This window comes from Gorilla gorilla, chromosome 2, assembly GCF_029281585.2.
Source record: "Gorilla gorilla gorilla isolate KB3781 chromosome 2, NHGRI_mGorGor1-v2.1_pri, whole genome shotgun sequence".
Classification (NCBI taxonomy): domain Eukaryota; kingdom Metazoa; phylum Chordata; class Mammalia; order Primates; family Hominidae; genus Gorilla; species Gorilla gorilla.
The window spans coordinates 131626895-131651051 of record NC_086017.1 but is presented as its reverse complement, the minus strand read 5'-3'; the positions used below and the strand labels follow the sequence as shown (position 1 = coordinate 131651051).

Here is a 24157-nt window from a genome sequence, read left to right as displayed (position 1 = left end):
AACATATATAAAGCACTTAAAATAGTGTCTGGCACACAGTTCACTATATGTTAACTACTTTCTTCTTCACACACACACACCCCTAGAAAAACTGAATCCTATATTTAACACATTATGGATATCTTTTCCTCTCAATACATTCTTTTTTGGGGAGGGATGGGATCTCATTACATTACCCAGGCTAGCCTTGAACTCCTGGCTCAAACAATCTTCCTGCCTTGGCCTCCTGAGTACTTAGGACTAAATACAGATTTAGTGAGTATATCTATCTTTCTATTCTATTTCAAATACTGCTGCAATGAATACCTTTATTCTTACCTCCATATTCACTTGTGACATTTTTCCATAATACGAATTCTACATATACACGAACACACTTACAAAAAATAGTTTAAAAAATTAACTACATTTTAAAAATTAACATCTGATTACCATTTTATTTAAATTAACTTCTAGAACTATAAAAGTTTAAAAAACAATGTTTAAAAGCTGAAGAGCATTGCTTCTTGGTCTTTTGGCTAAGATCAAGTGTAAAAGTTGAATACTTTACGTATACAAGGTACAAAGGCATCTTATTGCACAAAAAGTTTAGATCCCATATGATGCATCTATTATTTGAAATATGACTAATAAAAAAGTCTTTAACATGTTTTTAATGGGAAGAATGTTCATTTTAATATGCCCCAAGATGTTACAGAACTTAAAATGAACAAACTTCAGTCAGTATAAAACAGATTTATTGTCAACATTCAGTCATTAACACAACCCAGGTAAATGAAACATCACTCCATACAAGGCTCATATATTCTTTACATGTGTACTATAAAATGATAAATACTTAAAAATTACAATGCAAGGAAAAATATTGTAAGATATACAATTGTTACAGACCCTTGTGTGAAAGTTCTTTATTTTTAAAGTTCTGCCTTAGGGAAAATACCATGCTACATATCAGAACCCAAAATAAACTGTTTCTTGAGGTTACAATGGTCAATGGTATACTGGATGCACCCTAAAATACCGTGTCTGACAAAAATTAAAAGAGAGACAGCCTTCAATGATGTTTAGAAAGAGGGAGAGTGACAGAGAGAGAGAAGAGTAATCAATTATTCTGTTGATTTCTGCTGGAATGGCCTCATTAAACAATTTATAGCACTGACAAGAGGTCTCTACCCAAAGGGAACAAAACCAGGACCAGTCTCAGCTTTACATAAAGGATTTCCAAATCAGACTAACTGACACAGTTCTAAGGCACTGTTACCAATGCTTGTCACTCTTCAACCCTTCACAGAGACTTCTTATGTCCATGTTTTTCTAATTTCTTCCTAAGGGTTTACCAATTATACTTTCTGTTTTCTATCATCCTAAATCCAAACCAAAAGACATTAAGCAATACAATAAAATCTACCAGTCTGGTCAGTTCTAAAGACACAGATTCTGGTTTAGACATTAATCATAAGACTCAAGTATATCTCTCCCCCTTCCATACACGCTCCCACCTCCCCTTACATATTGATCCATCTCAATTTTGAGGAAATGCTCAAATTCTAAGCAAAATTTCAGGATTTTTTCCCCCAATCAGTCATTTGACTGTTGGCAAGCTGCTTTGGTGGGCAGCAGTATAAGAAATTGTTTGGAATGCCTGGCTAGAACAGATAAAATGGATGTGATCAGTGAATTATTGTAACCTATTGTAGTAAACAGATGGATGGGAAGGATTTACCTTATGAACTTCCCTCACTCATTTCAGAAGGGAGAAAATTATATCTTAATAAGGCAAGAAAAAAATCAGATAAGAAAATACAGCACTTTGGGAGGCCGAGGCGGGTGGATCATGAGGTCAGGAGATCGAGATCATCCTGGCTAACATGGTGAAACCCTGTCTCTACTAAAAATACAAAAAATTAGCCAGGCGTGGTGGCGGGCACCTGTAATCCCAGCTACTTGGGAGGCTGAGGCAGGAGAATCGCTTGAACCCAGGAGGCAGAGGTTGCAGTGAGCCGAGATCACGCCATTGCACTCCAGCCTGGGGTACAAGAGTGAGACTTCGTCTCAAAAAAAAAAAAAAAGAAAAGACAATACAGTAAAATATTAATACTGTAGTGACAGCAAGGAAGGGTAGGATTCCCAGCACCCTACCTTGCTGGGAAAGCTTCTGGCATAAAAGTCAAACTCTCTACCATCATTCTTTGCACAAGGATGGACAGTTGCTTACATCAAGAGGGGCAGAAAGCCACTTAAATACTTTTCTTCAAAGATGAGACATTTCTTTTTGAACTGAGCATTAGAGAAAGGAGAAAGAAGTAGGGAAAGCTCACTCAAAGAGGTCCTCAAACATGCGTTGTCCCATCGCTATATATGCTTCCTTTTCTTCTGGTGTCATCTGGGCCACTAGCTCTGGCCGTTGGCTCACTTCACTGTAGGAGAACGGACGGCCAGCCACCATGACAATGGGGTCATCTGCTACTTCTTCAAACTCGTCATCTTCCTCTTCATCCTCTTCTCGTTTATGCACAGCCACAGCTGCCGGACGGGGTGGAGAATCATCATCTGACTCACTGGTCTCGCTTTCTGAGTCACTGCCATTGGCAGCGGTCACTGGAGCAGCTGCCCCCACTGAACCAGCCATGGCAGAGGAAGTCTTTTTCTCGTGAATGAGCAGTGCTCGCATGACCTCTTCGTTGTCATCAGGCCCAGCACGGCCTTCCTCACGCTCCTGAAATGCGTCCATATCTATGCCCCCTGGGGAGTAAAACTCAGAAAGTCAATATCCTTAAATATAAATGTCATTTCTTTATAACATATAGACAATATTTTAACATATATTTAAATAATACGATAAAATAACAGACTTCACTGGTTCCATTTTTGAGCTGCTATCCATAAAATATTCAAAATATTTCTTACAAACTGGAGCTTAAGTAGCATAATGGTCAAGTACATCGGCCTTAAGAGTATTATAGCATAGATTTGAATCCTGGTTCTTCTACACACAAGCATCTTGGGCAAGTTATTTAATCTCTAAACTTCAATACCTTTTTCTGTAAAATGAGGTGATAAAAGCATCTACTTTCTAAGGTTCTGAATAAAAACATATAAGATAATGTCTATGAAGAATCGACTAGAGTAGCTGGCATAATAGAAAATCAAAACATGGCTCTTTATCTCACTCAAGGTAAAAGCCAAAAGCTTTGCAATGGCCTATAGGGTCCCACATCATCTGGAATCCTTCCTGATCATCTACCTCTTACTTCTTTCCCCTGCTCATTCTTGTCTAGCCACAGTAGCCTCCATGGTATTCCTTGTACATATCAGACACACTCCTACCTCAGGGCCTTTGCATTACCTGTTCCCTCTGCCTGGAATATTTTTCCTTTAGGTACTCACACAGCTAACTCCCTTCCATCTTTATGTCTTTATTCAAATGTTACCTTTTAAAAGTATCCTATCCCTACATTCCCAATGCTCTATTTTTCCCCCATAGCACTTATTTCCTAACATAACTTACATCTATTGTCTTTGTCACCCCCTTTCCAAGGATGTAGGTTCTACCACAACAGATATTTATCTTGTTTATTCATGGATATATCCCATTTACCTAGATAGTACCTGCCACTCTGTTAGGCACTGAATAAACATCTGACAAATGAGTGAATAAATGTGAGTTTTATTTTCATGAAGCAAACTAAGCATACTTCAAACTCTTTATAAAAAAAGAATCTAATTTTAGGAATGAAGCTTCTCTCACCACACACCTGGTATCATTTTGTGTACATATCTTACCTGATATACTGCAGATGAAATATTTAAGAAAACCATCTGCATTCTGCATTCTGATACTACTACCAAACATACTGCCATTTAAAATACATAAAAAGATTAAAAGTATTGTTTGGAACCTGACTCCCTGATTCAAATCCTAACACCATTTAGCTGTATGATTTTGGCCAAGTTATTTCATCTCTCCGCTTCAATTTTCTCAAGTACAGAAAGGGGGAAAATAGTATTTACTTCACTAGATTACTGTGGGGATTAAGTGAATGTCTGTGAAGTGTCTAGGATGGGCCTGGCACTTAGAATAGTGTTATCTATCATCATCGTCATCAAGAGAAGACTCAGAAATGGTCAATTCTGACTATGGATAAAGTGAAAGCATCTTCTCATTAACACATAAAAATGAATTAGCTAAATCCATGGACATTTTAGAAGGCACAGAACTCCTAAAATGAGATACTGGGCAGATAAGAGAGAGAAAGGGAAACAGAAGCAGACAAGTTAAAAGTTTAGGTCAGAGAAAAGAGGCTTTTGATAACATGACTGTCAAAATGAGAGTTAAAATCAAACTTAACTACTTCAAAATATTGTCAAAGGCTGAACCTCCTCCTTAGAGCTTACTGCCAATGCAGCATTACAACAGAAAGAAAAGAAGGTAAGGAATGCATGCAAGCCTTTAAGACAATAATTGCTTCTAAAAGAATGTTCCAAATAGTTTAATAATATCAACACAGTATTTTGATTAATGTTTAAGTATTAAATTAGGGAAAAAGAAAATTAGTTTTGTAAACTAAATTAAGTCACACGTAACAGATTTCTGACAAGGGTCTTGAGAGGTTTGGAGAAAAAAGAATTATTCTGTTACAGATGAAGACAGAAAACAAAAAAACAAGGATAAATGAGCAAATTTCTGGATGGTAAAGTAGAAACAGTGGTTCTAGGAACAGCCTTTTTCAACAGAGTTATAAATTACAAAGAAGATGTATACTGGGAAACTATATTCACGGAATTGATGCTAAGCAATTGTAGGTATTGAAAGGCCAAGTTGCAGCAAAAAAATATAGGAAGAGCTGAAGGTTGTATACGTGGGCAGAAAAGTAGCAGATCTATTTCTATTTCAGCAAGTGCAAGAAAATCAGCCTACAGAAAAATAATCTAAAATATACTGAAAGATATGATCCAAGCTATTGGATTCAAGGCACAAAAGAACCTAAAAAGTACCTCTACGTGTTTCTAGAAGTTTTTGGTCTTAACATGCTTCCAGAACCAAAGCAACAAACAAAATCTCAAGTAAAAATCAGAAAGATACTGGAAATAAAACTCAAATCAATGGTGAATCCATGCATGAACAACATGTATCATTCTGGTCACTATGTCTCAAGTAAAGTATATTACAATTAGAGATGGTCCAGAAAAAGACAAAAATAAACAAAAACTGTAGGAGGTGGCAGCAGTGGAAAAGAGAACTGTTTAAGGAAAACCGAATCAAAAGGAATTAGAACTTTCTTCAGTATAGTAATGAGAACATGATTGAAGTCGATACAATTGTGAAAGATATCAACATGACTTGAAGTTTGAGGAAAATCAAGTGTTAAGACCCACTTCGTACATTCACTGGATAGAGTCTGCTCTACTATCAAGAAACTTAGGACAAATTCAGACATGACAACATACTATCCTATTTTATGCAGAAATAAATATTTACAAAACTTAAGTAGACCAGATAACTTATTTAAGGCCCATACGATTCATATTCTATCATTCTAGGAACTGTAAACTAGAATGTTAAACTTACGAGCTTAATATATAATGTTGGTTAATAAGAATTTTATTTTATTCAGTTTTCTTCCTAAGTTCAAAGAAAAGAAGGCTGCTTTAAGAACAGGCAAGAAGCCAAGTTGGGGAAAACAAATTTATTAAGTAGTAGTATAGCCTAACTACTGTATAATCTAAAACAACTTCAATCCAAATAACACAACAGGCTGGGCACAGTGGCTCATGCCTGTAATCCCAGCACTTTGGGAGGCCGAGGCAGGCGGATCACTTGAGGTCAGGAGTTTGAGACCAGCCTGGACAACATGGCAAAACCCCGTCTCTACTAAAAATACAAAAATTAGCTGGCCATGGTGGCTTGCGCCCAATTCCAGCTACTCAGGAGGCTGAGGCAAGAGAATCACTTGAACACGGAAAGCAGAGGTTTCAGTGAGCCGAGATCGCACCACTGTACTCCAACCTAGGCAACAGAGCGAGACTCCGTCAAAAAAACTAACATGGCAGGCTAATCAGTGAGGAAGAAGGAGGGTAAAGTATGGTTGCCTTGGAAAACCTTTTCTTATTAAAATTAATATATCAAAGAGAATCACAGTAGAGGTATTACCTGCTTTACCATCACTACCAAACTCCACATTACCTTCACAATTTCTAGTATATACATATACTAAATGCTAATTATGAAGGGAAAAGAGGCTAGGAGAAACGCCAAAAAACAAGTGGTTTTCAGTTACTGATTATTCTTTGGCACTAACATATCACCAAACTCAGGTGATATGTTAGTAATGATATATTAACTTGGGAGTAGCGGCACACTGATTGTTACACTGATAAAATCCAGCCAGAAATAGAGACACCCTTCCTCTCTACTTTCCAGCTTGAGTCATCGTCATCCATTTTTGCCTCCCATTTTCTACATACTACTAAACCATCATCACTCAAAGTCTTGAATGCAGTAACTTAGACTAAAACTTAGAAAGTAAAATCTTGCAGTTCTCTAACTTCTGAAGATTAGTATGCAATTCTTAACCCTTTATGGCTCAGAAATTTCCAAAATCCTCTAGAACAAAGTTCTGCTAACCGTCTTGGACTGTGAGAATGCTCAATCCTTTATTCATGTGGTCTCTTTGTATCTATTTCAGGTAGCACACACTCCTTGGTATTTACGAAGAGAAAACATAAAGTTTGGGGTAGTGTATAGTTTTGGCTCCCAATTCAGAAAAATTAAATGCATATAAGTCAGGGTAATATAAGATTAAAGGAAAGGTGAGTATGGCTACCTTGAAAACAACAGATAGCATTTTTCCAAGAAATTAAGATAAAAAGACGACAATTTTTCAAATCTAAAAATGAAAATTTAAAAGGCTATTTGTTATTTTCACTAAGTTGAAGGGCAATGCAAGTATACTAGTTGGTTTTTATCTTATTGTTCAATTTCTTACTTCCTAATATAATGCAATTAATTGTTCTGTAAAACAGATCCAGAATTGCCCAGGCAGTTTCCCACTAAGCCAAGTTCATGTTCTACTGAACCGAAGACACATCCATTTTACTGACTTCTACTCTTACCTTCTTTCATATCTTCAGAACCATATGCCCCTTGGACAGTGCTTTCTCTCAACCAAATAGGCCTCTCTTTGGCAGATTTCCCTTCCAGTGAGGCTCGATGAAGATCTTCTTGGTCATCCATGTTAATGACAACATTCTGAGTGTATAAGTCTTCATAGGAAGGACCTTTGGTGGCCCATGCTTCCCGGTGGTGCCCACCTGCTAGGCTAGCAGCTCCAGCAGTAGTTGCTGCATGGTCCTTGCTATATAAAAAGAATAGAGGAGTACAGGAAGAAGAAAAATTAATGTCTTGGTGTTGGAAAAGAAGGGCAGCTAGGGAGGCAATTACTGAAATACTACATGTAAATGCTACCTAGCAATCATGCACACATGCTTTAACAATTCCAAGAAAGTGCTTCTATACCTCAGGGTAAAAGTTGCATGCGTTAGAAAAACACATCATATTTATATTTAAGTTCCTCAAACATGGGATCCTCTGATGTATATAAATGACTGAGGTTTTATAGATTTAAGATGTTTCAATAAATCTATTAATACTTGGAGAAGGAGAAAGTGATATGGTGACATCATCTACTTAAAGCCACTAGTCTGACAAAAATCTCTCCCAGTATTTTGTTTAAAAAACAAAAACAAAACACATTGTATTTTTAAAAATGTTATCTCAGCTCAACCCAGAACAATTCAAAGTGGTTCTGTGTGCTTTTTCCTTTCTTTTGTGTGCTGATCATGGAAAAAGCTAGAAAACTATTCTACAAAGCCTGACCTCAACCAATGTTCTTCTCCCACCACTCATGCAGTAAGGTATAACCCTCTGCACAGACTAGCTGCTTTTCTATGTAGTTGTATGTTTCTATCTCCACATCTATGCTGATACTCTGTATCCATCTCCAACCACTGATTCTACTCTGCAGTAACAATGGTCTGTTTTTCTCAGTCTATTTTATTTTGCTTTTTACTTTTACCACCCACGATCTTCTTTGTCTGTTAACCTGTTCCATGTCTGATCATTTCCTTATCTTCTAGTCACTTAAGTTCCCCCCCACCTCTGTGTTAGGCCAAGTTTTCAGTATTTCTGATGGTTCTCCATTTTACCTGCCTGTTTCACTCTCAATCTGTTCCAAATTCTTTCGAATATGCCTGATTCTCTGTCTGAGCTCATGCCTTTCTCTGCCTGCTACTGATGCTTTCCACTTCAACTTCTACGTATACTTCTCCACCTCCCTCTCTGTCCAGCTATTTTTTATCCTGTAACCATCTTCATGTTTCTTGAACTGCCTGCTCACTCCAAACCTTTTGGGTGTTTCTTTCAGTGTCCATGACTGACCTGGTCTCACGTTTCTCCTTTATTTTTCGTCTGTTTTTCTCACTCTTTTCCATGGATCCTGAATTATCTCCTGTGTGGAGCCCTGACTCATTCTGAATCTAATAAATACTTCATTAGTCTTTCCTCCTAAGGCATTCACTATTTTGCCTTCACTTTTGTCTTACTTCATCTCTGCCTACTCCCTTACTCTTCATTTCTTTCTGGGTCCACTTCTTATCTACTGGGGTTTTCTAACTCATACTTAGCTGAGGTCTGTGTCCGTGTATCTGATTAGCCCATCACATCTTTCCCTAAATTACACTGTGTTTCTGACCATCCTCTGGAGGTAAACTTGGGCTTAGCTCATCCCACCTATCCTGTCCTGCGTCTGGATATCTATAGGGCCATGCTACTTGTGCAACAAAAAAATAATGTTATCTCCAGTTGCCCAATCCACACTGATCCAGTCATTTAATCCATGCCTTCCAGGTACTGCATTTGCATTCTTTTCATTATTCCACCTCTGTTCCCAGGGCTACTTTGTAAACCACTTTCTCCCACAGCCTTTTTCTTCCCGGTGCCTGTTCTACCTGTTCCATGTCTCAATCACTTCTTTTGCCTCCTCACTGCTCCTACTTTCTACCAGTTATTTGCTCTCCACTCTAAGTCTAGACCTATGAGGCATCTCTCTGTAAATATATCCAATCCATCTATTTTTTTTTTTTTTTTTTGCTATATTCTGAAGTCTTATGCTACAATTGCAAATAACTGGTTTCTCTCTGCTATTTCTTTCTGCATTCATTGATGTTACTTTGTGTATCATTTCTTGTTCATCTCAATTTAACCATTAACTGTCCCTAGTCATTCTCTATCTTCTATCTGTTCTGTGTGGTCTTTTAAAGGCTATGTGGCTGCCTTCACTGTAATATGATGCTGCTTACTTTATATAGGTTGGCTTTTCGAACTTTTGTCTCCTTCAGCATTCACTTTTCTTTCTCTTTTCTCTTGGTCTGATCTGGTTTTTTATGTTTCTGTGCTTACTCTACATTCTGGCCTCTCCTCTCACACCCATTTGTCTCTCTGACTCCTTTCAATGCCTCTTCTATCCTCAGCCAACATCCCCATCTTGATGTGCTGAGCCTGCTCTATATATCTGCCACCCCAAAATGTTTCTCCCTGAGTTAGCTAACCCCACCTGGGAGAGACAGAATAGGCATATTTCTCTCATCTGGCCAACCACATCCTTATCTTTCCTTGATTCAGACTTAAATGACTCACTCACTCTGAGGTTACTGTTTCTCTTTATATATAATCCTGAACACAGAGTTTTTCTCTATTCTCTATCTTTAGCATTGACTACAAAGACTGTCTTATGAAGGTATGAGGAGTACTTTGAGAAAAACAAGAAAGCTAGAGAGAAAAGAACAGAATTAAAATAAATGTTAACACAAGAGTACTTTTAAAAAGTCTTTTGTTTTTAGTATTCTGTCATAGAAATTCAAGATGGGTTTTATTCCAGTTTGAGGCAGCAGACATTTGACCATAAGTCAAACAAATTTTAAAATTTGGAACAATTTTAATTGAAGATGACAAAAATGACAATTCATGTTTGAATCTTTTTATATTATTTAAGAAATTTTAGAACTTTTAAAAGATATAACTCTTACTCAGAGATGAGAGGGGAATATTATTTCAAAACTAAATTTTTAAAAATCTTTAAGGTAAGTGTTAAGAGATGATGAAAAAGGGAAGGTTACTAGCAAGGAATTCCACTCTAGAAAGATAGGAAGATTTTTATATCTCATCAATAGGTTGACTTGCTGAAAGGATAGAATTGTCCATCAATTCTTGGGTTAGGCCTACTGACAGTTCTGCAGAGGTAGCCCCTAGTTTCTGATCTAGGGAAAAGCTAGAATTTAACTGATTACAGATCAGTAATCAAACTAATAATATTGCCACTTATTTAAAAAAAGAAAAGCTATCATCTCTGAGTTCCCATACCATTCTATTGATGCCTCTTCTCTTGTACTGAGGCAGGATGGACTATTACATCCTTGGGGCAGGATGGGCCATTTCAAAACTTCATACTCCTATAGTACAGAAAGGCCAAATCAATACCAACTCCAGGATGTTATATCCAAGCAGTGGAATTTGTCAAATGCTTTGGTGGGGCATTATAACCTGGGTAACATCTTCTAACCTAATGGTTTTTTTCCTGACCACGCGGAAATGATTTTACTTTGGTCTGGCTGGCAGCTCTAGGAACCCCATTCTGTCTTTCTTGTCTGCCTCCATTTCCTCCCTTTTTTCTTAATGACCAGATTTTTGGGTATCCTTTTTTCCTGATCAGTTTATTTCCTCTATTTCCTGGTTCTTCTTCATCCCTGGAGTCACCATCATTCCTGATAAGAAGAAGGTGACTTGATACAGAGAGCTGCTGCTGGGCCTCTGGTGTCACTGTACCACTAAGACTCATCTCAGGCCTGCAGTGAGTGGGGGATATCGAAATAAAGATCCTGGAAGGGGAGCTGGATTGTGGTAGGTGGAGAACATTAGAGACAGGAAGCCAGTGGTGGTGGTGACTGAATGCTATTGTAGTGGGGAAGCATCTTGATAAACAGGACAAATAACTATAGGTAGGAGAGGAAACATCAGAATAATTCAGACAGTATATTGTGTAGGAAGCAATCAGATACTACACTGACGCATACTTCAACATGAAATAATCCATAAGCTTAGAAAATTTTGTATTTTTGTAAAATCAATTTCCCTCATAAGCTTGTATGTTAGAGCTACAATATAACTTAAAAGGACTGAAAAAGATACAAAAAGAAAAATTCCTTTTTCAAAAGAGGAATTCCTTTTCTTATACAAAAAGAAATAAGTAACCAGTACCAAAAGTTAAGGCATCTGTGATACAGATGTTATTAGTTTCCTATCAACTGTGGCTCCTTTCTTTCTTTGCTTATTGGTTTTATTAAAATACCAATGGCAATTTGCTCCAAAGAGCTCTGGGACCTTCCCCAGTCCTAGAAGGTAAACCTTAACTAGTCTAAGTACCAGTCATGTGATCTCATTTCCTTTGCCAGCTGCTGGTTTAGAAATATGCATATAAAACAATTGCAGCCAGTGAGACATCAGGGGATAAACAGAGTATCCTAGCGGGCCCTCTGGGAAACCTTTCTTCAGTTTTAAAATAGGACACAAGGAAGGGACGGTCCCTTTTTCTGCATTTGGACATTGTCATCTGCATGTGATACCTAGAAATACATGGCCATCTTAGACTAGCTCCCCTCATGGTCCCAAGAGGATAATCAACAGGCTGAGTTCAGCAGAGTATAAAGATGGAACAAATCTAGATCCCTGAAGATATAATTGAACTGTGAAATTAACCAGTTTTGAACTGTACTACTTCAAGACTTCTAGTCATGCAAGACAAATTTTCTTACTGTTCAATCTACTGCTAGACTGGATTCTAATTCCAACTAGAGTTGGATATTCTGTTATCACAGGCAAAGGCATCCTAACTGACACATGGTACTGGATTAGAAAATTCATAACTCTTACAGATACAAAATTTTCTGTAGAATTGGATTGCTTTGAACCATCTAAAAGAAGCCCAATTTACTCAGGACTGGCTATTCTGTAACATCAGTACCACAGGAAATAAAATACTAAGAATGCTCCTAAAAACTATACAAATACAGCCTGATTGTTGAGCTCTTTGGAAGGGAGTGGGTGAAGTGAAGGTTAAATAAAGATATCCCTTACTTGATGCTGGGAAGAGGGAGAGAAAAAAAAGGGTAGAGTAGGAGAGCACTCCCTGACCCCAATTTTCATTTATGCTTTTCAAGAAAGAATATAAACCACCTTTTCTGGCATGGCAAAACTAAGGCTACCTCTGAAATTCAAATATTAGGGAACACTGATAAAAATAGGGAGCCACTGTTAGGAGTATTAACCCATAGGTAACACCAGCTATACTTTACTTTCAAGGAAGTTGCAATTACAACTAAGAAATAAAGGTGATTAAAATGCTTCAAAAACAAAAAAGAAAATGCTGAATTCCTTAAAGGACTTCAGCCTTCAGAAGCTGGCTAGGAAAATTCAAATATCCCCAAGCGGCACAACTAATTTAGGATTAGCTAACAATTGGCTGAGTTGCTGCAGTCCCAAGCAGAATGAGTACTTGAAGTCAAACCTAAATATTTAAAGATTTTTGCCTGAAGTCCACAGTGTTCTGCATTTAGAACAAACGAATTTCATCACAGGCACACGTTAATAAGACAAATGTGGCACAACTGAGAACCTACGTAACATTACAGTCTTGAGTCTCCTAGTAAATTACCCACTCTTGTTCTCCAAGGTACAGGTAGTTAAAACAAGAACAGGTTGAAAAGTGTTCTTAGTAAGAGCACAGGGCCTACACTCACCTCTGTTTCAGGGCTGGGATTTCTGTGGGTTCTGGCTCAAGTATTTCATAGGCCAAGTTCACATCCTCTGTCTCCCGAAGCAATGCATAAATGGGCTCAATTTGTTCATTAAACCTTGCCAAAAGTGTGCGTGCATCTTTTTTGGGCATTGCTGATTCATCCTCTTCTACCTCTGTATGGCAAAAAGTACAGCGGAAAGTTCCTACAGAGAAAACAAGTATCTCAGGTCAGAGAGAAGACTTTAGCAGACAGTTTATACCTCCACCCTCCCCCAATATCTTATTATTAAAACTTTCAAATATACACAAAGGTTGAAAGAATTTCACAGTGAACAGCCATGTGACCACCATTTAGATTCTACAATTAGCATTTTGCTATTCATCACATATCTATCCATCTATCATTTTTGATGTATTCAAAGTAATTTCATCCCTAACTTCAGCATAGTTTTTAATCACAATATTTCTAATATGTATTTATTTTAACTTAAAGCCAAATTCTTTACAGCTTACCACCACAACTTGTACCCTTTCCCGACAGCTTTAGTCTTTTTTTTTTCACATTACACATTTGGGCCTACATTATGGGGAAAGCCAAATAAATACCTAAAACCAAGAGTTTCTAGTCATCCTGAACATTGTCACAGGCTATTTTTTAAAATTTATTAACCATTTGTATCTAATCAATTCAATCTATTATGCTAAAACTCACACTCTTAAACATTACTTAACAGCCTACACCACTAGCCACACCTGGATTTCCAGTTTGGTTCTTATTCCCAAAGACAGGAATATGCATCCTTCCTTTCTGACTCAACTTACTTGAAAGATTAAAAGGGAACATGTAAGTACCTAGTGTCTGGCAAATAGTTAAGTACTCAAACATTTAGCTATAAAAGGCCCCATGTATGATTGATACATAAAGAATAAACAACCAAGTGATCTCTACTTCAACATAACACTAGATCCTACTGATACATTACCAGTATAATAATTTTCTTTACTGCCCCTCACACATAGCCAATAGCATGTAAATTATTTGTTCAAATACCCTAAAATACATCTTCCTATTGTCTAAATGCCACCTAATCTACATCTATCCCAAATAAGTGAGAAAGAGAGAGAAATGCAGCCCTTCACAGCTAGGAGGCGGCTCAGCACTCACAGCTAGACTGTGGCATTTTTCTGTCAAACAAGATCTCATAGATCACTAACATCAGACTATGATGGAAGTGAGGCAAACCCAAGCCACTGTGGAATTGCGTCTGAGAACAGACAAAAGCAAGGACTCCATGCAAACCACAAAAAATCCCATCTTGCACAAGTGACTGCTGCTTCTTTACCATTTAGTTTTAGCGTCACTCTGTTCTTGTCACCTCGTAGATAAGATTTATGAAGATACCCAATCATAGAATTATCCCCACTTCTTCACAGCATCCAATCCAAAGGAAACCTTCATCACTTCCCTGAATCCTCCCCAAAATTACCCAACAAAAGCCCACATTCTCTAAGTCTGTCCAACATCATCTTACCGACATTTCATGGTTTCCCCATGGTATGTGGCTTCCCTTGCTGCAGAAAGCATCAATAAACCTAACTTTGTTTACTACAGGTGTGTACCTGATAGCCTTTGACTAATGGCCACCAACATAAAGATTATAACTTAATCAACTGGACAAGAATACTATTATACCAAAGTAAAGAGAGGAAGAACTAGCTTTTTTTTTTTTTTAGGTAAAAGATATCAAATTGCTTTAAATATAAAAATGAATATGTAAAAAGCCAACTAATTACAAATGCTAACAATTCAGCTCAAGAGAGGGGTTTAGACAACAAATTTAGATATGAGAATCAACAACCTATAGGTGGTAACTGAAGCCATATAGTAGATAGAAGCATCCGAAGAGATTAAGGAGAGTGAGAAGAAGCAGTTAAGGCATAAACTCAAGGAATGAGGAATCCTTGAGAAAGAGAAATGGTGCAACCAGAGTGATAGGATGGTGTTTCAAGGAAATGTATGGTCCTAATATTAAGAGGCCAACAAGAGTTGAAAACTAGCTTTTATATTTGGTAACAAAGGGTAAGAAGCAACCTTGGCTAGAAAGGTTTTAGGTAGAGTGTTATATTATTCTCCAACTGTTCCAAGCTGTCTCAGCCTCTTCTCTTCAACAGAAGCAAGGAATATAATCATGTGGGGGCTTAAAAATAAACCACATAAAGTAGGGTTGAATATAGCTCTCGAATACCTGCTGAATTAAAAAACACACCAATGTGAGACTGGGACTTAAATTGACTGTTGAAAAATAAGCACCTACAGAGACTGTCAATGAGAACTAAGAATAGTTTGGAAGACAAGTTATCTAGTTCTGTAGTTTTCAGATATGTTTTTAAAGAAAGGAATCACATTTCTCAAATGGAAAGGTGCTTAATATATAAACATAAAAGCAAATGCTCTGGGGTAAAGTACAGAAACACAGCTAAGACAAAGGTTAATACTCCAACCCTCTCATTATCTGTTTTCAAAGCATCACAAACCGGCCTCCTCAATGTCTCCCATCAGGCACACTCTGCTGCAGAGCCTTTGCACTGCTGTGCCCTCTACCCAGATGCCTTCCCTCCAGAAAATCACATGGCTCATCTCCAAACTTACTTCAGTTCTTTACTCAGAAGCCACCAGTAAGGCCTTCTGTAGCCAACATTATCTAAAATTTCAACTGTCTTGTCCACCCAAACAATCATATCCTCTTTCATTTTCTTTTCCCTTAGCATTATCATTATCCAACATGTTTTATTATTTATCTAATTTATCATTAAAAAGTCATGTTATACCCAAATTTTAAAAAAATGTCCTCCCAAATACCCCATTTCTCATTTTAAGACAATATGTACTCCAAACTTCAGCTTTAAGTAAACAAATCAACATGTTTGTCAGTGTAGCTCATCCTCATAAAACAGTAGTGCTTTTATTTGGGGAAAAGAGAGAAAGAGAACACCACTAATATCATTATTTCACAGAAGGACAATCTCAGAATGACAGTCCTTTAACTCGAGTAATTTATTTTCATGAAAAAGAATAGGGGGAAAAATAAAGTATATAGTCATAAGGCACCTAAATTCTAATCTCATCCAAACTTAACAGGAGTTACTTACAGAAGGGGTGATTTTGCAGGTATGAAAACAGCAGCTTTAACATTATTACTAAGAACTGTGAAGGGTCTGAGATTTTACCCTACTTGTAAGCTAACAAGTTATTCTGCCAGTTTCATGGATACTGGCAGAAGACACAAGACCCCAGGTCAGAGACAAAGAACTTCACTATTCAAGGAAATAGCAGTAGCCAGTGTCAGTATTTAAGCCAGTTCCCCATGCCCCAATTTCCATGGGGTGCGATAGAAGGGCCAGGTAACAATTACACATGCAATGGGTTGTGTTACAGGAAAGAGAGCCTGAGCTTAAAAGGAACTCAAATATTTTATAACGGGCATAAGCATGCCCATTCTTTGCACTGGAGGGTGGCATTATCCTTACTATAAACTCTATGTAAACATGCTCTGGAAGGAGACACTTTTTATACTGGACCATAAGCAAACCTGTTCTTTGCTCTGAAGAGAAATACTATCTCTGTCTTGCAAGGCTGCTCGTTATATAAACATCCTTGAAAATGATAGTCCAGGAAAAAAGCAGTCAGTCTGTATCTCTGCTTGCCAAGACATGCATAACATGTGAGAGACCCATGGAGAATAGTCTCCCAATAAATACCACATCTAGCAAATATTACAAAAGGAAAAGCTAGCCTGACATCTCTGAGCCCTATGTTTATCACAAAAACATTAGTTGTAAATGAGAAGCCTGTCAAAGCCAAATGTAGAATTTCTTATTTTTCTTCTGGGACCCTAAAAAATGCAAGAAAAGTAAGAAATTTGACATTTTACAGAAAATGACTTAAGACCAGTTTAATATACCAGCAGCATTTTTTATACATTTCACTACACATTGTAAAAATGCAAATCTGTTTTCCTGAAATCAGAAGGGGCAAGTGGCAAGGGGCAGGAGGACACAGAAACCCAGCACATACTATGTAGCAAGCAAGCACCCACGCTACTGAGAGAGTGGTGGTGGCATACACAGACAGAACCAGTCAGCAAGAAGCTTTAGTAGGGAAGAAAGATGTCTGGAGATAAAACAATCAGGGATCGGTGCAAAAAATAAAGTACATAAATGTTTCGGAGTTCAAAGAAGGAATGTGACTTCTAGCTGAGGACACTAGGAAAAGCTTATTGAGAAGGTAAACCTTTTTGAGAGAGAGTTTAGAAGATAAAAGATGAAGGAGAAGATGAAGGGGTAAGGGAACAGGACATTCTAGATCATCATAAGAGAAGCAGGGTGGTTGAAAAATGATGCTAGACTGCAATTTCAGTCTGATAGGAAAACAGTTATCAAAAAGAATGATAAAAAACAGAATTAACAAGATAAACTGGGGTGACCAACTTATGGTCACTGTAAGTTTATCTTGTTAATTCTGTTTTTTATTGACTGCAATTTCAGTCTGATGGGAAAACAGTTATCAAAAAGAATGATAAAAAACAGAATTAACAAGATAAACTGGGGTGACCATAAATTGGTCTTGAATGATAAGCTTCATTTTGACTTTATTCTTTAGTAATAGGAAAGCCACAGAAGGGTGTTAGGAAAGACATTGAGGTCATGAAAACTAATATTTACATATATTGATCTGCCTGAGTGGCTTGAGATGGCCTCCCAATAAGGCAGTTCTTAACTGAGTGTCTGCATAAAAATCCCCAGTGGAATTTATACTCAGGCTCCATGCCACAAATGCTGATCCCAGAGGTCCAGAGTGGGGCCCAGGAATTAGAATTTTTAAAGTTACACAAGGAATTCTGATGCCTACACCTGGTAGAGAGCTGCTATTAAGCAATATGATAAACATCCCAACTTTTCTTGTAACTAGACCATTCTACACTAAGTAGTGTACATAGACTATACTACTCAAGAATGAGAGAAGATACTGAAATTGAAACTCAGAGCTCTGCACAATTTTTCCCTTTTCACATATAAGATCAAGAAGGCAAAACCCAGAAATGGTGAATCAAAGGCATGCAAGGGAGAACATGCAAGCTAGATCTAAGAAGGTGGCAACAGAGAGAAAATGAAGGCTACAAAGATTCTTTAGGCAAAGCTTGACAAATGATGGGGTTAGGAGGAAAAAAGGAGTCCTATAACACATTTGTTTGATAAGCTATACTCAGAAACCACAAAAAGAACTAAGAAAGCTACTTTACAAATATTCCTATATATTCATCAGAAGCAAATCTATGCAATAATTCTATCCAAATCTGACATACAAGGAAATGAACGCTTAAGAGGCGTTAAGTTTACCAAGTCATAGCTTGAAAACAAAAATCACTAAACTTGGATTCAAATACAAATCTTTCTGTCTGAAAAGACTAAATTCACTATACTATCCTGAATTATACATTCCTTCCAACTTCCTATCAGCCCTGCCAGCTACAATTTAGCAAACTTTTCCTATGTATATACATTAGCTCCATTTTTTAAAAATATTGAATAGAAGGAGAAAAGATTTATAACAAATAATTTTAACAAACATAAGTGCCTGTCACATACCTGGCATTTACTTGGCTAAGTCTTAACCTATCAGGTTTGCCAAACAAATAAAAATAAATCCCATTGCAGATAACGAACAGGCATTGAAAGTGGGAAGAAAAAAATATCTTTTATAAATAGATATTTCAAAGCTATATTTTAGGATCATATATTCAGTAGTATAGGAATGTCCCAATTTTATAACTCAGGATTCTTCTACAGAAGGTAAGTTATCACTCCACAATGAGAAAAGAAATGGAGACCTAATTGTGGGGATGAGGGGGACAGTGGCAGAAGAGGGAGGGGAAAGGGAAAGAGTTCTACACCATTTTAATTTTAACTTTCTCCAAAATAAAAAAAAGTAAAAGCAAAAATGAATTGGGGATGGGGAGGGTGGGGGGAAGGGATTGGTAACAACAATTAAAAAAAAAAACAGTAATGCTCAGCGAAATTTGAAACTTGACATTTTTTCTTTGCTAAACACAGAAGAAAATTTAAGTGGTATATATGATACCAGCCAAGGCCTTCAACTTAACTGCTTCCAACATATTTCATTTTAACAAACATGTTACTCACTGTAATTATATGGGTATTCAGTCAAGAGAATAAATAAATAAATACAAATAAAACCAAAGCAAAAAAAAGAAAACCCCACCAAAAACTTGTTTATTCTCTTGAGTTTGACAAGTACGTGCTCTGGAAATGTATAATTGACAAAAAGGACACAGATACATGATACTAGGGCAGAAGACATTATTAGTCAAATCCTCAATTAGTCATTACTTAGCATTATATTTTTCTCTCTTCAGTCCAGTATATACAATGAATAAGCCATCAGCTAATGCCCACAATTCACTGACAAATATTTGTCAAAGGTATCAGTTGCAACTGAAATATTATTCAGCCATTTTTCCCACAAACTTTTAAAAAATCAAAATAAGCTCAAATGCTTTAATATGGCACAGGGTGCTTAAGTGCTCAAGTGGGAGTTCTATTGCAGCCCATGTCCTCAAGGCTGGCCAAGGAAACAGGGAGGATCAAATGTCTGCTGCTGCAGAGCTCTCACCCCAGAACAGTGGGTTTGATATCCCCAGGGCTTCTGACATTCAGCCTTCCCAAGTCCAGCCAATCATCTTCTGAGCTACTTTCATGGCCCTCACATTCTAGTTGGGGGTAGTCAAGACACAAAAAAATCACATCCATAGTATATAAGTATTACGGGGGAAAAAAAGCAGGGAAGGAAGAAGGTGAAGGGAAAGGGGTGTTGCTCTATTATATAGGAAACTCAGGGTAGGCCTCTCTCATATAGCAATGTAAAAGCAGAGACTTAAAGATGGGAGCAAGTCATGCAAATGTTTGGACAAGGGAAAATAGCATGCAAAAAGGCAAATAAAGTAAAGGCATGCCTGGTGCACACAAAGCACAAATAAGGTGGCTGCTGTGAACATGGGAAGAACGATAGAAATAGTCTCCAAAAGGGGAAATTGGGGAGGAAGCAAATAGAAGACTTCATAAATTCTGTTGAGGACTTTGACTTTTCTGAGGGAAAGAAGAAGCCTCTGGAGGATTTTTAACAGAAGAGCGGCATGCTCTGATATGCTAGAAGGATCACTAGTTGCTATGACAAATAGTCTACACGGGAACCAAGAGTGAAAGCAAGGAAACTACCTAAGAGAGCTTTGCAAAATCTAAGCAAGAGATAATGGCATGCATAACTTTTCTGGACAATCTTATGAAAAAACTTTGAATCCAAGTTTTTTACTCCCCTTCACTCAAAAAGCTTCCAGGAAAAAGAAAAAAACAAAAGACACTTCACAGTTCCATGTTAAAACTAAGTAGCTAGAAGCAGAACTCCTAGGATTTCAGTGAGATAAGGAGGAAACTATAAAATTTCAAGACATAACACTAATATATACGATTAATTTTACTGCACTGTAAACATCCAACCACCATATAGCTTGGGAAGCATATTTAGACACTGTTTTCCCCTCCCACTGAATATTTTCTGAAATACATAAAACCACCCCCCAAAATTCAATTTAGTTTGTCCTTCCTTAAATGTGAACTTATCTGGATTTTGTCTAATCATGCATCATTCCTCCATTCTGGAACTCATTATAAAGGGGAAAAAAGGTACAATATGGGGGAAGAAGGGCAAAAAACAACAAACTGAAGGATAGTACATGGATGAATATTAAAGCTTGCAATAAATTATCTAAATTAGGCCCAAATCAAATTCATCTCAGCATGCAGAATCAAACTCATCTCAAATACCTAAAAGACGATAGCCAATAGAATATATATATGCGGAAGGCAGTGAATTGGGGAGCTTGGAAAAATAAGACTGCTTAAAATTATTAATATTATTCTCCATTATGCCTGTGCGTTTCTGAAGATGTAAACAGAGCATATTTTCTATATGAATACTATAACTGAGGGGTTCCAATTCCTAACCAAGGCTTCTAAATTAACCCAAAGTGACTAACATAATCCTCTAAAACCAGTGATAAAACCCCCAAGCTTCTCCATACTTTTAGAATGTCAAGTATGTTCCAAATCAAAGAGTAAGTATAAAACTAGAGTTGAGAGAAGCCATATATGGTATAGAATAGGATGAACGTATCATTTTACACATGCTAAAAGAAGGCCAAGAATGGTTACAGGATTTGCCCAAGGTAACAGTTACTAACATGACTAAGACTAAAAGCCAGGGCTCTTGAATCTTAACATCCTGTCATTTTACTGTCTTGCAGCCACTGCTGAAAAGAAAAGCCAAAAAACTTCTAGAAATGACATGAACACTGAACATACTGATTATGCAAAAGGACCCAACATAATAAGTGTTCTAAATAAAACTATACAATATTATGAAAAGTTGACCAAGCATTACTAACCATAAGCTGTTTTAATAAAGTATTTAAGAATCACTTTGCATCAAAAGAGACAAAGAAGGCCACTACATAATGGTAAAGAGATCAATTTAACAAGAAGAGCTAACTATCCTAAATATATATGCACCCAGTACAGGAGCACCCAGATTCATAAAGCAAGTCCTTAGAGACCTACAAAGAGACTTAGACTCCCACACAATAATAACTGGAGACTTTAACACCCCATTGTCAATATTGGACAGATCAACGAGACAGAAGGTTAACAAGGATATCCACGACTTGAACTCAGCTCTAGACCAAGCGGACCTAACAGACATCTACAGATCTCTACATCCCAAATCAACAGAATATACATTCTTCTCAGCACCACATCACAATTATTCTAAAATTGACCACATAATTGGTAGTAAAATACTCTGCAACAAATGTAAAAGAATAGAGATTGGCCAGGCGCGGTAGCTCATGCCTGTAATCCCAGCACTTTGGGAGGTCAAGGCAGGCAGATCACAAGGTCAGGAGATCAAGACCATCCTGGCTAACACGGTGAAATCCCGTCTCTACTAAAAATACAAAAAATTAGCCGGGCGTGGTAGTGGGCGCCTGTAGTCCCAGCTTCTTGGGAGGCTGAGGCAGGAGAATGGCATGAACCCGGGAGGCAGAGTTTGCAGTGAGCCGAGATCACGCCACTGCACTCCAGCCTGGGCGGAAGAGCGAGACTACGTCTCAAAAAAAAACAAAAACAAACAAAAAAAAAAAACTGTCTCTCAGACCACAGTGTAATCAAATTAGAACTCAGGATTAAGAAACTCACTCAAAACGCACAACTACATGGAAACTGAACAACCTGCTCCTGAATGACTACTGGGTAAATAATGAAATGAAGGCAGAAATAAAGATGTTCTTTGAAACCAATGAGAACAAATACACAACATATCAGAATCTCTGGGATGCATTTAAAGCAGTGTGTAGAGGGAAATTTATAGCACTAAATGCCCACAAGAGAAAGCAGGAAAGATCTAAAATTGACGCCCTAACATCACAATTAAAAGAACTAGAGAAGCTAGAGCAAACACATTCAAAAGCTAGCAGAAGGCAAGAAATAACTAAGATCAGAGCAGAACTGAAGGAGATAAAGACACAAAAAACCCTTCCAAAAAATCAATGAATCCAGGAGCTGGTTCTTTGAAAAGATCAACAAAATAGATAGACTGCTAGCCAGACTAATAAAAAAGAAAAGAGAGAAGAATCAAATAGATGCAATAAAAAACAATAAAGGGGATATCACCACCAATCCCACAGAAATTCAAACTACCATCAGAGAATACTATAAACAACACTACAAAAATAAGCTAAAAAATCTAGAAGAAATGGATAAATTCCTGGACACATACACCCTCCCAAGACTAAACCAGGAAGAAGTTGAATCTCTGAATAGACCAATAGCAGGCTGTGAAACTGAGGCAATAATTAACAGCCTACCAATCAAAAAAAAGTCCAGGGCCGGACACAGCTGAATTCTACCAAAGGTACAAGGAGGAGCTGGTACCATTCCTTCTGAAACTATTCCAATCAATAGAAAAAGAGGAAATCCTCCTTAACTCATTTTATGAGACTAGCATCATCCTGATACCAAAGCCTGGTAGAGACACAACAAAAAAAGAGAATTTTAGGCCAATATTCCTGATGAACATCGACGTGAAAATCCTCACTACAATACTGGCAAACCGAATCCAGCAGCACATCAAAAAGCTTATCCACCAAGATCAAGTCGGCTTCATCGCTGGGATGCAAGGCTGGTTCAACATATGCAAATCAATAAACGTAATCCATCACATAAACAGAACCAATGACAAAAAGCACATGATTATCTCAATAGATGCAGAAAAGGCCTTTGACAAAATTCAACAGCCCTTCATGCTAAAAACTCTCAATAAACTAGGTATTGATGGAATGTATCTCAAAATAATAAGAGCTATCTATGACAAACCCACAGCCAATATCATACTGGAAGCATTCCCTTTAAAAACCAGCACAAGACAAGGATGCCCTCTCTCACCACTCCTATTCAACATAGTGTTGGAAGTTCTGGCCAGGGCAATCAGGCAAGAGAAAGAAATAAAGGGTATTCAATTAGGAAAAGAGGAAGTCAAATTGTCTCTGTTTGCAGATGACATGATTGTATATTTAGAAAACTCCATCGTTTCAGCCCAAAATCTCCTTAAGCTGATGGGCAATTTCAGCAAAGTCTCAGGACACAAAATCAATGTGCAGAAATCACAGGCATTCATACACACCAATAATAAACAGAAAGTCAAATCATGAGTGAACTCCCATTCACAATTGCCACATAGAGAATAAAATACCTAGGAATCCAACTTATAAGGGATGTGAAGGACCTCTTCAAGAACTACAAACCACTGCTCAACGAAATAAAAGAGGACACAAATGGAAGAACATTCCATGCTCAAGGATAGGAAGAATCAATATCGTGAAAATGGCCATACTGTCCAAGGTAATTTATAGATTCAATGCTATCCCCATCAAGCTACCACTGACTTTCTTCACAGAATTGGAAAATACTACTTTAAAGTTCATATGGAACCAAAAAGGAGCCTGCATAGCCAAGACAATCCTAAGCAAAAACAACAAAGCTGGAGGCATCACACTACCTGACTTCAAACTATACTACAAGGCTACAGTAACCAAAACAGCATGTTACTGCTACCAAAGCAGATATACAGACCAACGGAACAGAACAGAGGCCTCAGAAATAACACCACACCTCTATAACCA

At 37.5% G+C, this 24157-nt stretch overlaps 1 protein-coding gene across 1 annotated transcript in view; it reads right to left on the bottom strand.

Annotated features, from left to right (window-relative positions):
* Positions 1–720: 720 nt before the first annotated feature.
* GTF2E1 (general transcription factor IIE subunit 1) overlaps positions 721–24157 on the bottom strand; it is a 40576-nt gene continuing 17139 nt past the window's right edge. The window contains exons 3-5 of the mRNA XM_004036146.3: positions 12850–13051; positions 7114–7355; positions 721–2742 (exon numbers count right to left, since the gene is read on the bottom strand). Coding sequence (XP_004036194.1) covers positions 2315–2742; positions 7114–7355; positions 12850–13051 — 872 coding nt within the window. The 3' untranslated portion in view covers positions 721–2314. The remainder of the gene's footprint in view (positions 2743–7113; positions 7356–12849; positions 13052–24157) is intronic.